Source organism: Mobula hypostoma, chromosome 23, assembly GCF_963921235.1.
Source record: "Mobula hypostoma chromosome 23, sMobHyp1.1, whole genome shotgun sequence".
NCBI classification, from domain to species: Eukaryota; Metazoa; Chordata; class Chondrichthyes; order Myliobatiformes; family Myliobatidae; genus Mobula; species Mobula hypostoma.
The window spans coordinates 1048389-1063815 of record NC_086119.1 but is presented as its reverse complement, the minus strand read 5'-3'; the positions used below and the strand labels follow the sequence as shown (position 1 = coordinate 1063815).

Sequence of the window (15427 nt, the reverse complement as noted above, 5' to 3'; positions counted from 1 at the left end):
CCCCTTCGTAAATTCATGCTGACTCAGACCGATCCTGTTACTGCTATCCAGATGAGTCGTAATTTCATCTTTTATAATTGACTCCAGCATCTTTCCCACCACCGACGTCAGGCTAACCGGTCTATAATTCCCTGTTTTCTCTCTTCCCCCCTTCTTGAAGAGAGGGACAACATTAGCCACCCTCCAATCCACAGGAACTGATCCTGAATCTATAGAACATTGGAAAATGATTACCAATGCATCCACGATTTCTAAAGCCACCTCCTTAAGTACCCTGGGATGCAGACCATCAGGTCCTGGGGACATATCAGCCTTCAGACCCAACAGCCTATCCAACACCATTTCCTGCCTAATATAAATTTCCTTCAATTCATCCATTACCCTAGGTCCTTTGGCCACTATTACATCTGGGAGATTGATTGTGTCTTCCCGAGTGAAGACAGATCCAAAGTACCTGTTCAACTCGTCTGCCATTTCCTTCTTCCCCATAATAAATTCACCCGTTTCTGTCTTCAAGGGCCCAATTTTGGTCTTAACTATTTTTTCCCTTTTCACATACCTAAAGAAGCTTTTACTATCCTCCTTTATATTCTTGGCTAGTTTACTGCTACTGCTATCGCAGTAGTGCTACTGTAGTTGACAACTACTGCTGCTTCTTCACAGGCCCCAGGGGTGACTTCTTTTTATTACACTGAAGCAAGGAGGATAGCTGTATGTGATTTCTTATAGTACTGGGTGGCTGGCATAGCTCAACTACCAAAAAGATCAATGGAATAAGGTCTGGTCCAATGGTAATTGACTGGAGACCAGGGTCTATTATGTAGAGATCAAAGGATGAATCCTTTCTGTGGCAAAATGACAGTTAAAACTTATCAGGCCAAAGGAAAAACAGGCATTTTTTAAGGCCTTTGTTTGGGCTCGAGGATGTCTTGCTTCACTGCAGCTTTGTGGCTGCTGATGAGGTTAAGTCCTACCTGGGATCAGACTGCACTTGCTCTTCACATGCTGCTGGGAAGACTCAAAGTAGTCAATGCTGTTGGTGTGTTCCTGGATAACTTTCCACCAAGCTGAATGACATCACACTAGAAATTGCTATGAACCAGGCTGTTTTTGCCTCCCACTACCCCAAGGTATTTCTATAAAGCACTTACTACATACAGTTGCAAGAAAAAGTTTGTGAACGCTTTGCATTTACCCGGTTTTCTGCATTAATTACTTAAAATCTGGTCTGATTTTCATCTAAGTCACAATAATACAGACACAATCTGCCTAAACTAATAACACACAAACAATTGTGCTTCTCACCAATACTGGGTACACCATTTAAACAGTCTAGGTTAAAAAAAACATGTGAACCTCTGGGATCATGCTTTCTACAAAAGCTATTTAGAATCATAGAAACATAGAAAATAGGTGCAGGAGTAGGCCATTCGGCCCTTCGAGCCTGCACCGCCATTTATTATGATCATGGCTGATCATCCAACTCAGAACCCAGCCTTCCCCCCATACCCCCTGACCCCTGTAGCCACAAGGGCCATATCTAACTTCCTTTTAAACATAGCTAATGAACTGGCCTCAACAGTTTGCTGTGGCAGAGAATTCCACAGATTCACCACTCTCTGTGTGAAGAAGTTTTTCCTAATCTCGGTCCTAAAAGGCTTCCCCTCTATCCTCAAACTGTGACCCCTCGTTCTGGACCTCCCCAACATCGGGAACAATCTTCCCGCATCTAGCCTGTCCAATCCCTTTAGGATCTTATACGTTTCAATCAGATCCCCCCTCAATCTTCTAAATTCCAACGAGTACAAGCCCAGTTCATCCAGTCTTTCTTCATATGAAAGACCTGCCATCCCAGGAATCAATCTGGTGAACCTTCTTTGTACTCCCTCTATGGCAAAGATGTCTTTCCTCAGATTAGGGGACCAAAACTGCACACAATACTCCAGGTGTGATCTCACCAAGGCCTTGTACAACTGCAGTAGTACCTCCCTGCTCCTGTACTCGAATCCTCTCGCTATAAATGCCAGCATACCGTTCGCCTTTTTCACCGCCTGCTGTACCTGCATGCCCACTTTCAATGACTGGTGTATAATGACACCCAGGTCTCGTTGCACCTCCCCTTTTCCTAATCGGCCACCATTCAGATAATAATCTGTTTTCCTATTTTTGCCACCAAAGTGGATAACTTCACATTTATCCACATTAAATTGCATCTGCCATGAGTTTGCCCACTCACCCAACCTATCCAAGTCACCCTGCATCCTCTTAGCATCCTCCTCACTGCTAACACTGCCACCCAGCTTCGTGTCATCCGCAAACTTGGAGATGCTGCATTTAATTCCCTCATCCAAGTCATTAATATATATTGTAAACAACTGGGGTCCCAGCACTGAGCCTTGCGGTACCCCACTAGTCACCGCCTGCCATTCTGAAAAGGTCCCGTTTATTCCCACTCTTTGCTTCCTGTCTGCTAACCAATTCTCCACCCACACCAATACCTTACCCCCAATACCGTGTGCTTTGCAGTATTGGGTTACTTTGCAGTAAGTTTGCACACTAATCTCCTGTGTGGGACCTTGTCAAAAGCCTTTTGAAAATCCAAATATACCACATCCACTGGTTCTCCCCTATCCACTCTACTAGTTACATCCTCAAAAAATTCTATGAGATTCAGATGTTCTAATCAATGAGATAAGATTAGAGGTGTGCGCTGTAGAGGTGCCCTGCCCTATAATAAAAGACACACAAAATCAGGTTACAGACAGAGCGATGCAAAGTGGCATCAATTTCATGAACCCTACACAGATTACAGAGAAGGTGGTGTTTGCTGTCCTGAGGCAAATTAGGTGGATAAATCTCCAGGGTTTGACAAGGAGTTCCCTCGGATCATGTGGGAGGCAAATACAGAAACGTAGAGCCTTGCATTTAGATCATCCTTACCACAGGTTGAAAGATAGTCAATATTGTTCTGCTATTCAAAAGGCTCTAAAAATAAATCAGGAAATTATAGGCTGGTGAGTCTGACATTAATAGTGGGAAAGTTATTGGAAAGTATTCCGTTGAAGTTGTATAAGACAGTGTTGAGGCCTAATTTGGAGTATTATGTGCATTTTTTCATCACCAACTTATAGGAAAGATGTAAATAAGGTTGAAAGAGTACATAAAAAAAATTACAAGGATATTGCTGGCTCTGGAGGACCTGAGTTATAAGGAAAGATTGAATAGGTTAGTACTGTATTTAGAACATAGAATATTCAGAGGAAATTTCATAGAGGTATACAAAATTATGAGGGGTACAGACAGGGCAAATGCAAGCAGGTTTTTTCCACTGAGGTTGGGTGGGACTACAACCAGGCGTCATGGGTTATGAGTGAGAAGTTTAAGGGGAACAGAAGGGGAAACTTCTTCCTTCTGAGGGTCATGAGTGTGGAATGAGCTGCCAGTGCAAATGGTGCACACAAACTCGATTTCAACATTTAAAAGAAGTTTGGATAGATAGTAGGGGTATGGAGGGCTATGGTCCTGGAGCAGGTCAATGGGAGTAGGCAGTTTAAATTGTTTGGCATGGACTAGATGGGCCAAAGGGCCTGTTTCCGTGCTGTACTTTTCTGTGACTCTGCCAAATCTTCATTCACCGAGTATTTAAACAGATTTCACCTTTTAAGTCAAAGACTTAATGGTACAAAGAGTTGGAAGAATGTAAAAACAACATACTAATACATTGAGTGCTAAGGTACTCACCAAGTTCAGGAGGAGGAGGGGGATTGGGTGGTTCTTCAGCAATGGCTTCTTTTGCCATGGACCTCAGAATCCGGCCTTTTCGCCGGCCCTGACTGTTTGCAGTTTTACGCCCTCGTGGTGCAGACTGTTCTTTTTCTTCTGGCTCCTCTGTGATAGTATCTGATTTGTCTTTTTCTTTAACAGACTCCCTAAGGGAACACAAAATGGTTCCATGAAAGTTCTTACCTGTGAGCACAGAGACAGCAGAACTGAAGCCAACACCATCCAACAAAGCAGAGTTATTCCTCCCTTGCATGAACATAGAATAGTACAGCACAATACAGGCCCTTCGGCCCACAATGCTGTGCCAACCCTCAAACCCTGTCTCCCATATAACCCCCCACCTTAAATTCCTCCATATACCTGTCTAGTAGTCTCTTAAATTTCACTAGTGTATCTGCCTCCACCACTGACTCAGGCAGTGCATTCCACGCACCAACCACTCTCTGAGTAAAATACCTTCCTCTAATATCCCCCTTGAGCTTCCCACCCCTTACCGTAAAGCCATGTCCTCTTGTATTGAGCAGTGGTGCCCTGGGGAAGAGGTGTTGGCTGTCCACTCTATCTATTCCCCTTAATATCTTGTATACCTCTATCATGTCTCCTCTCATTCTCCTTCTCTCCGAAGAGTAAAGCCCTAGCTCCCTTAATCTCTGATCATAATGCATACTTTCTAAACCAGGCAGCATCCTGGTAAATCTCCTCTGTACCCTTTCCAATGCTTCCACATCCTTCCTATAGTGAGGCGACCAGAACTGGACACAGTGTTCCAAGTGTGGCCTAACCAGAGTTTTATAGAGCTGCATCATTACCCCACGACTCTACCCCTCAACTTATGAAAGCTAACACTACATAAGCTACTGTGGATGGGGAAAGGTTTCTAAAATAAGCCTCAACTAGTCCAGAGACATAAGAAAACTGGGCATATCCAAAATACATTGATCATCTCCAGAGCTCTCTGAGGAGAATTCAAACAAACCATGTTCCCTAGAAAATAAGCTCTGTTGCACCCCCATCTGAAAGATATTCTTTCAGAATCTGACCTACCAATTTCCCTCACATTTTTGTGATTTCTCAATATGGTTTTCTCTTCTAAACTCCAATGAGCATAATCTCAGCCTGCTCAACCTCTCTCCAGATTTTTCTTCAAATTTCAAACTCTTCACCCCAGTAATAAATGTGCATCATTCCTTAAATATGGAGACTAAAACTGCATTGAATACTTCAAGTGAGGTCTCTAAAGTTGCATATTTATCGGGATCATTATGGAGAAGTTAGCACAGTTTTCTGTGTGGGAAGTTGTGACTGATGAAATGCAAGGAAGGGCATTAAAGTATAAAAAGAGAATGTAGAACCTAGGTTGCACTTGCAAAAATGAAAATGTTAGCTAATATTAATTGCAGCCTGAGATAGCAGAAATACTGTTTATCCTGGAATGAAGGAGGCCAAAAGATGACCTGATAGAAGTATATAAAATTCCAAGAGGGATAGATATGGTGGACAGTCAAATCAGAATATCAAAACCAAATAGGCAGATTTAAAAATGCAAACATGAGGAAATCTGCAGATGCTGGAAATTCAAGGAACACACACAAAAAATGCTGGTGAATGCAGCAGGCCAGGCAGCATCTCTAGGAAGAGGTACAGTCGATGTTTCAGGCCGAGACCCTTCGTCAGGACTAACTGAAGGAAGAGTTAGTAAGAGATTTGAAAGGGAAAGGGGGAGGGGGAGATCCAAAATGATAGGAGAAGACAGGAGGGGGAGGGATGGAGCCAAGAGCTGGACAGGTGATTGGCAAAAGGAATATGAGAGGATCATGGGACAGGAGGCCCAGGGAGAAGGAAGGGGGGGGGGGACCCAGAGGATGGGGAAGGGGTATAGTCAGAGGGAGAAAAAGGAGAGAGAGAGAGAAAAAATGTGTGTATATAAATAAATAACGGATGGGGTATGAGGAGGAGGTGGGGCATTAGTGGAAGTTAGAGAAGTCAATGTTCATGCCATCAGGTTGGAGGCTACCCAGACGGAATATAAGGTGTTGTTCCTCCAACCTGAGTGTGGCTTCATCTTTACAGTAGAGGAGGCCATGGATAGACATGTCAGAATGGGAATGGGACGTGGAATTAAAATATGTGGCCACTGGGAGATCCTGCTTTCTCTGGCGGACAGAGCGTAGGCATTCAGCAAAACGATCTCCCAGTCTGCATTGGGTCTCGCCAATATATAGAAGGCCACATCGGGAGCACCGGACGCAGTATATCACCCCAGCCAACTCACAGGTGAAGTGTCGCCTCACCTGGAAGGACTGTCTGGAGGCCTGAATGGTGGTAAGGGAGGAAGTGTAAGGGCATGTGCAGCACTTGTTCCACTTACAAGGATAAGTGCCAGGAGGGAGATCAGTGGGGAGGGATGGGGGGGGGGGGGTCCAATCTGAGTGTGGCTTCATCTTTACAGTAGAGGAGGCCATGGATAGACATATCAGAATCATATTTATTTATATACAAACATTGACTTCTCTAACTTCCACTAATGCCCCACCTCCCCCTTGTACCCCATCCGTTATTTATTTATATACACACATTCTTTCTCTCTCTCTCTCCTTTTTCTCCCTCTGACTATACCCCTTCCCCATCCTCTGGGTCCACCCCCCCTTTCCTTCTCCCTGGGCCTCCTGTCCCATGATCCTCTCATATTCCTTTTGCCAATCACCTGTCCAGCTCTTGGCTCCATCCCTCCCCCTCCTGTCTTCTCCTATCATTTTGGATCTCCCCCTCCCCCTCCCCCTTTCAAATCTCTTACTAGCTCTTCCTTCAGTTAGTCCTGACGAAGGGTCTCGGGCCGAAACGTCGACTGTACCTCTTCCTACAGATGCTGCCTGGCCTGCTGCGTTCACCAGCATTTTGTGTGTGTGTGTGTGTGTGTAGGCAGATTTAAGGTGAGATAGAGTTTGTAAGAGAATCTAAAGGGCAAAATTACCCAGAGTGGTTGATACCTGGAATGAGCTATCAAAGAAGCAATTACATTTGAAAGTCATTTGAACAGACACTTAAATAAGGCCAGGGGTTCCCAAACTTTTTTTATGCCATTGACCCCTACCATTAGCCGAGGTGTCTATGAATCCCAGGCTGGGAACCCCAGCATAGAAGGAAGAAGTCCTAATTTGGGTAAATGGGATTCCTGATGGACAAAAAGGTCAATGTAGTTGTGGAGGATTTAAGGCTCATTTCTTGTGACTCCACAACAAACACCTGCATTACAGAGGGAAGCTGCACTGTGAGATATTTTTCGTAACATGAAATAACATCTTCTGCACTTTGGGCTAAAAAATGCGAGTTGAAAAAGAATGAACTTTGTTTTTATTTATTTTGTCATAAATTCCATGGAAATGAATTTTATTCTGTGTCTTGGATTTTTGGGTGGTGACCTGTGAATTTTTGGTGAACAGAACAAGTGTAATATGTGGGTCACCTCTATATGAAGTAGGAAAAGTGCAGTAAAACTACACCAATTTCTGCGATGGCAATCCACCCTATAGGATAAGCAGGTTTCCTTGTACTAAAGAGATTACATAGGGTTATTACAGGGAAATTGTACTCAGGTAAAATGGAGGTGTAGGAGAATTAGGCACAATGGGACACAGATGTCTGAATTTCCATCATCACCTTTTCTTCCAACCTTGTTCATAGTCACATGATATAGGAGTATCTTTGGATTCCCATTTATATTATTTGCTGGTCTTTTCTTGTTCTCAATGCATTATTCTCTTAATGAGTTAATTTTGGTAAGTAGCATTCTAAGCTAGCAAAGCTAGGAGATAGAGGGCAATGGTGGAGAGCGGTATCATAATTGGAAGCTTGTGACATGTGTGTACTCAAGGAATCATGCTGGGAGCCTTACTGATTGTTATTAAAATTACCTATTTGTGTGATAAGCTGTTTTGTACATGATTCATTGGTTATCACCAAAAGTAACCAGCACTTTCTTGCTCATTGATCTACTGCCTTCACACAGAAGTGCTCAGTAAGAAGCACGTCATAGAAGTGGCACAACTCAGGGAAACAGGAGCAGAGTCGGAAAATCTGCCAAATCTATCAATATCATAGCTAATCTACACTGGCATCAACCCTGTTTCCCTGACTGTTCCCCAGAACCCTTAATTCCTCAACCTTTCAAATGTTTACCCATCTCCACCTTAAATATACTTATTGATCAGACCTCCATAAGACTCAGAGGCAGACAGTTCCAGACATTCACTACCGTCAGTAGTAGTTTCTACACACACCATGGTTGTAAAGTATTCGATACAGTGCCCTAGAGTTTTCCTACCTTTGAGGCTCTTCCTTTTCATCTTTTTCTTCCTCCTTTTTCTCATCTTTCTCTTCTTTCTCTAATTTTTCAACTTTCTCCTCTTCTTTTTCAGCTTCTTTTTCTTCTTGTGAAGGACGAGAAATCTGTTGCTACAAAAAAAGATAACTTTTATTAATGAGCAAAGAAATAAGCATGTAACTTTTCTCAATTGTACTGTCAAATTAAAATATATGTGAATACAACTCCAATACCTACTAGTTTTTATTGCAGCCACACCATTTATTGCAAATTTTATATTTGTAAACCTTTGCCTCTTTAATTCTAACTAAAATATCCCCACTCCAGAATTCTGTGCTAGTTAATTCAGCAGGCTGAACATGGCTTTCAGGGCTTTAGTTGTAGAAAGTAATGGCATGGCATCCACACTAACCTCATGCAAACAAGATAGCATCAACAATCGATACATCAAGCAAGACAACAAAAGATCAGGAAGTGTCACTCAAATTCACCTACTGAAGCAGCTGGTCTACATCAGAGGCCATCTCATTGGCTCCTCACACAACTCTGGAACATCTGAACAGTGAAGGTACGTACATCAGGATGCTCCGTATCGATTACAGCTCAGCACTTAACACCACCATCCCCCTCAAAACTGATCAGTAAACTCCAAGACCTGGGCTATACCCCTTCGTGCAATAGGATACAAAATTTCCTCACTTGCAGTTTGGAATCGCAAAAACATCTCCACAATCTCCATCAGCACAGGAGCACCACGGGGATGTGTACTTAGACCTGCTCTACTCGCTTTACACCTATGAATGTGCAGCTACGTACAGCTCCAACAGCATATACAAAGTTTGTGGATGATACCACTGTTGTGGGCTGTATCAAAGGGGTGATGAATCAGCATGAATCAGGGAGGGAGAATGAAAACTTGGCTGAGTGGTATAATAATAATAACAACCTCTTACTCAATGTCAATAAGACTAAGGAATTGATTGTAGACTTCAGGAGAGGGAACCCAGAGGTCCATGAGCCAGTAATCATCGGAGGATCAGAGGTAGAGAGGGCCAGTAACTTTAATTCCTGGGTGTCACCATCTCAGAGGATCTGTCCTGGACCGATCATATAAGTATTATTGCGAAGAAAGCACTACTGCGCCTCTACTTCCTCAAGAGTCTGCGGAGATTTGGCACGTAATCAAAAACTCTGGTAAACTTCTATAGATGTGTGGTGGAAAATGTGTTGACCGGCTACATTATGGCTTGATATGGGACTACCAACGCTGTTGAGCAGAAAATCCTACAAAAGCTAGTGGATTTGGCCCAGAACATCATGGGTAAAACCTTCCCAACCACTTAGCACGTCAACACGAAATGTTGCCGTAGAAAAGTAGCATCCATCATCAAAGATCCGCACCACCCAGGCCGTACTCTTTCTTGCTACTGCCATCAGGTAGAAGATACAAGTGCCTCAGGACTAGCACTACCAGGTTTAAGAACAGTTACTACCTTCTCAATCATCAGGCTCCTCAACAAAAAAAGGGGCATAACTACACTTTTAAGAGCTCTCATCTTGTTATTTCATACTCAATATTTATTACTATTTATTTCTATCAGCTTTTGCAGTTTGTTTACTGTTAACAGCTTATGATATTTATAGTTCACAGTAACTGTTTTATACATTTGCTAAATATGCCCACAGAAAAAGAATCTCAGGGTTGTATGTAGTGACATATATATACTCTAATAATAAATTTTACTTTGAGGTGTTTCCATATGCTTGGTGTCCTTTCCTTTTAAATAAAATGCACACTTATTACTAACGCATTTGCAGTCCTATATATCAGTGTTCTGCAATGCATTAATTTTTCAGGATGAATTAGTTTATCTAAACTTCGCCAGCTTGGTATCAGCTCATCCCTCTGCAATTGGACCTTGGACTTTCTGACTAACAGACCCCAATCAGTAAGTTAGACAACTTCTCCTCCTCCACTCTCACCCTAAACACCAGCGTGCCTCAAGGTTGTGTGCTGAGCCCTCTTCTGTCCTCCCTTTTCACCTATGACTATGTACATGATTCTAACTCCATAATCAAGTTCGCAGACAACACCACAGTGGTTGGCCTGATCAGAGGGGATGACGAGACGGCCTACAGGGATGAGGTCCAGCACCTGGCCGCGTGGTGTGCTGACAACAATCTGGCCCTTAACACCCAGACCAAGATCATTGTGGACTTCAGGCATGCTAGGAGCCACACTCACACCCCCATCTACATCAACGGAGCTGTAGTGGAGCGTGTATCAAGCTTCAAATTCCTTGGTGTCCGCATTTCTGAGGATCTCACCTGGTCCCTGAACTCTCCATCCTGATCAAAAAGGCGCAACAGCTCGTTTATTTCCTGCGGAGCATCAAGAAAGCTCACCTCTGTCCCAGGATACGGACGGACTTTTACCGCTGTACCATTGAGAGCATACTCACCAACTGCATCTCAGTGTGGTATGGCAATTGTCCCATATCAGACCACAAAGCACTCCAGCATGTGGTGAAAACTGCCCAGCGGATTATCGGCACCCAATTGCCCACCATTGAGAACATCTACCATAAACGCTGACTGGGCAGGGCGAAAAGCATTATCAAGGTCGCATCTCACCCTAACCATGGACCTTTTACTCTCCTCCCATCTGGTAGGCGCTACAGGAGCCTCCGCTCCCACACCAGCAGGCACAGGAAGAGCTTCTTCCCTGAGGCTGTGACCCTGCTGAACCTTACATCACAGCGCTAAGCAGTATTGCACCCATATTGGACTGTCTCAGTACTTTTATATTTGTGTGCTGTAGCACTTACTTTTTATTCACAGTTGTTTTGTAAATAACACTATTCTTTGCATTTCTGGTCAGATGCTACCTGCATTTCATTGGCATTGTATCTGTACTCTGCACAATGACAATAAAGTTGAATCTAATCTAATCTAACCTAATTCATGCACATTATACGAGGGGTGATTGACAAGTTCGTGGCCTAAGGTAGAAGGAGTCAATTTTAGAAAACCTAGCACATTTATTTTTCAACGTAGTCCCCTCCTACATGTACACACTTATTTCAGTGGTCGTGGAGCTTATGGATCCCTTCTTTGTAGAAGCGGTCCACAGCAGGGGTGATTGATAAGTTCGTGGCCTTAGGTAGAAGGAGTTGAGTTATTAACTTCAAACTTTCTGCATTATCACTCAAAGAGTTGAACTGCACATGCATGTAACGAGAGAGTCTGGGACCTCCAGGTGGTCCACAGCAGGGGTGATTGATAAGTTAGTAGCCTAAGGTAGAAGGAGATGAGCTATACAGCTCTTGTTACATGAATGTGCAGTTCAACTCTGAGTGAAAATGCAGAAAGTTTGAAGTTTCTCCTCATCTCCTTCTACTTTAGGCCACAAACTTACTAATCACCCCTGCTGTGGACCACTTTCTGGAGGTCCAAGACACTGACTTCTACAAAGAAGGGATCCATATGCTCCACGACTGCTGGACTAAGTGTGTAAATGTAGGAAAAATAAATGTGCTTGGTGTTCTAGAATTGACTCCTTCTACCCTAGGCCACAAACTTATCAATCACCCTCATATGATACACCCTAATTATAAACCTGGTTTAAAGTTGGTGGCAGGCATGCAAGAGATTCAACAAAATTTGCACTGAAGGGTTAGATTAATTTTTTGTATAACAAACTAAGATTACTGCAATAACTCAGGTCAGGTAGCATCTTCAGAAAGAAAATAAAACATTTCAAGTTCAAGACTATTTTCAGTTCCAGTTCCGCTGAATAATCTTGATCCTGAACTGCTCTTTCCAGACATGGTCTGACCTACGAAGTAATTCCAACTTTTTCTGTTTCCTTATTTCACATTTTCAACATCTGCAATTCTTCTGATTTTCATCAATAGTTTGTACGCAACTTACCTTCAAAGTCAGTGCGAATGAACAATGGGCGAAAAGTCAAGGACTCACAGTGTAGTTACAGCTTTAACTACTCTTTCCAATTTCTAATATTTTTGCAGTTATTTGTCATATCCTTGAGAAATGTATATCTGTTTTGTCCTATCCACACATGGCATAAACGTAACCTTTTCCCCAATTCAAATCCACTACAAAACTTCATTAAAAAAAAAGCTTTCCATTTCTCTTCCACAAAGGCTTCTCGTGTACATATCTAGTGCTTTCAGATCAGTTGCGAGATTATTCTCTGTAAAGGCACTGGTAATAGCTTGTACCAAGCAACAGTCATTAAAACCCTTTACCAGGAATGTCACTGTATCCTGAGATCCACGGGATCACATGTAAACATGCTGCTTTAATGCACCAGTTCCTACAAATGGAGCAAATGCACAAGAAACTCTGGAACACAAATGAGATTCAGATGCCAACCAATGAACAACATTATATGTCGTTCATTGCATGGGAAGCACAAGAGAGTGCGGATGCTGGAATTTCAAGCAATAATCCGCTGAAAAAGCTTAGAGGGTTGAGTAGCATCTGAGGGAGGAAAAGAATTGCCAACGTTTGGGAGGGTTCAACCAGAAATTTCAACAATTTCTCCCCCTCTTCAGATGCTGCTTGACCTGCTGAGTTTCTCCAGTAGATTTTTATTTCTTTATATTTTGCTGTCTGTTTCAATTTTCATTAGAACCATAAGAAAAAGGAGCAGAATTAGGCCATTTCAATCATGGCTGATCCTTTTTTCCCCCCTTCTCAACCCCAGTTCCTGGCCTTCTCCCCATAACCTTTGATGCTATGTCCAATCAAGAACCTATCAATCTCTGCCTTAAATACATCCAACAACCTGAAAGCTGCACGTGGCAACAAATTCTACAAATTCACCACCCTCTGCCTAACGAAAATTCTCCGCATCTCTGTGTTGAAAGGGCACCCGTCTATCCTGAGGTTGTCCCCTCTTGTCCTAGACTCTCCCACCATGGGAAATATCCTTTCCACATCTACTCTGTCTAGGCCTTTCAACATTCGACAGGATTCAATGAGATCCCCTCCCCACCTTCATTCTTCTAAATTCCAGTGAGTACAAACTCAGAGCCATCAAACGTTCCTCATATGATGACCCTTTCATTCCTGGAATCATCCTTGTGAACTCCTCTGGACCCTCTACAATACCAGTACATCTCTTCTAAGTTGAGCAACCCAAAACTGTACACAATACTCAAGATGAGGCCTCACCAATGCCTTATAAAGCCTCAGCATCACATCCCTGCTCTTGTATTCTATACTTCTTGAAAAGTATGCTAACACTGCATTTGCCTTCCTCACCACCGACTCAACCTGCAAGTTAAACTTTAGGGTATTCTGCACAAGGACTCCCAGTCCCTTTGCATCTCAAATATTTGGATTTTCTCCCTGTTTAGATAATAGTCTGCACATTTATTTCTACTACCAAAGTGCACGACCATGCAGTTTCCAACATTATATTTCATTTGCCACTTTCTTGCCCATTCTTCTAATCTGTCTAAGTCCTTCTGCATCCTACCTGTTTCCTCAACATTACCAGCCACTCCACCAATCTTCAAATCATTTACAAACTTGGCAACAAAACCATCTATTTCATCATCTATATACAGCATAAAATCCTTTTTACACAGCATAAAAAGTGGTCCCAACACCAACCCCTGTGCAATACCACTAGTCACTGGCAGCCAACCAGACAAGGATCCTTTTATTCTCACTTGCTGCCTCCTTCCAAATCAGCCAATGCTCTAACCATGTAGTAACGTTCCTGTAATACCACAGGCTCTTAACTTGGTAAGCAGCCTCGTATGGCACCTTGTCAAAGGCCTTCTAAAAGTCCAAATATACAACATCCACTGCATCCCCTTTAACTATCCTACTTGTAATCTCCTCAAAGAATTTGAACAGGTTTGTCACACAGCATTTTCCCTTAAAGAAACCATGCTGACTTTGTCCTATCTTGTCCCGTGTCACCAAATACTCCATCAACTCATCATTAACAATTGACTAACATCTTTCCAACCACTGAGGTAAGGCTAACTGGTCTATAATTTCCCTTCTGGTGCCTTCCTCCTGACATGCAATTTTCCAGTCCTCTGGCACCATGTCACAGTCCAATGATTTTTGAATTGCTAATGCCGCCACAATCTTTAACTCTACCTCTTTCAAAACCCTAGGGTGCAGTTCATCAGGTTCAGGTGACTTATGTACCTTTAGGTCTTTCAGCTTTTTGAGGACCTTCTCCCTTGCAATAGTAACTGCACCCATTTCTCTTCCTTCACATCTGGCACACTGCTGTTGTCTGATGCAAAATACTCATTTAGTTCATCTGCCATCCTCTTGTCCCTCATTATTATTTCTCCTGCCTCATTTTCCAGCAGTCCTATATCCACCCTCATCTCTTTTTTAATATACTTGAAAATGCTTTTACTATCCACTTTGATATTATTTGGTAGCTTACTTTCATATTTCATCTTTTCCCTCCTAATGATTCTTTTAGTTGCTCTCTGTAGGTTTTTAAAAACTTCCCAATCCTCTCTCTTCCCACTTTTTTTGCTTTGTAGTTTATCCTCTCTTTTTGTTTTTACGTTAGCTCTGACTTCCCTTGTCAGCCACAGTTGTGCTATTTTGCCACTTGAGTATTTCTTCACTTTTGGAATACACATGTCCTGCACCTTCCTCATTTTCCCCAGAAATGTATCCCATTGCTGCTCTGTTGACAGCCCGGCCAGCAGCTCCTTCCAATTTACTTTGGCCAAGCCCTCTCTCATACCACTGTAATTTCCCTCACTCTGCTGAAATACTACTACATCAGACTTCACTTTCTCCCTATCAAATTTCAAATTGAACTCAATCCTGTTGTGATCACTGGTCCCTAAGGGTTCTTTTACCTAAGCTCCCTAATCGCCTCCAGTTCATAACATAACACCCAATCCAGTAAGGCTGATCCCGTAGTAGGCTCAATGACAAACTGCTCTAAAACGCCATCTCTTAGGCATTCAACAAACCCACTTGCTTGAGATCCATTACCAACTTTCCCAATTGACCTGCATGTTACAATCTCCCATGACTACCATAACATTGCCCTTTTGACATGCCTTTTCTATTTCCTGCTGTAAACTGTGGTTCACCTCCTAGCCACTGTTGGGAGGTCTGTATATAACTACCATCAGGGTCCTTTTACCCTTGCAGTTTCTTAACTCTACCCACAAAGATTCCACATCTTCCGATTCTATGTCACATCTTTCTACTGACTTGATGCCATTCTTCACCAGTAGAGCCACGCCTCCTCCTCTGCTGTGTAACCTTGACATTTAGTTCCCAAATACAACCGTC

General features: G+C 42.8%; 1 protein-coding gene across 15 annotated transcripts in view; it reads right to left on the bottom strand.

Moving 5' to 3' along the window:
- Positions 1–15427, bottom strand: part of ncor1 (nuclear receptor corepressor 1) — a 337051-nt gene that overhangs the window by 158770 nt on the left and 162854 nt on the right. For 14 of the 15 annotated variants that reach the window (XM_063031052.1, XM_063031066.1, XM_063031065.1 and 11 more), the window contains 2 exons: positions 8105–8235; positions 3742–3929 (listed from right to left, as the gene is read on the bottom strand). In XM_063031052.1, the coding sequence (XP_062887122.1) occupies positions 3742–3929; positions 8105–8235 (319 nt within the window). The remainder of the gene's footprint in view (positions 1–3741; positions 3930–8104; positions 8236–15427) is intronic. The other variant, XM_063031059.1, reaches the window with a different exon arrangement.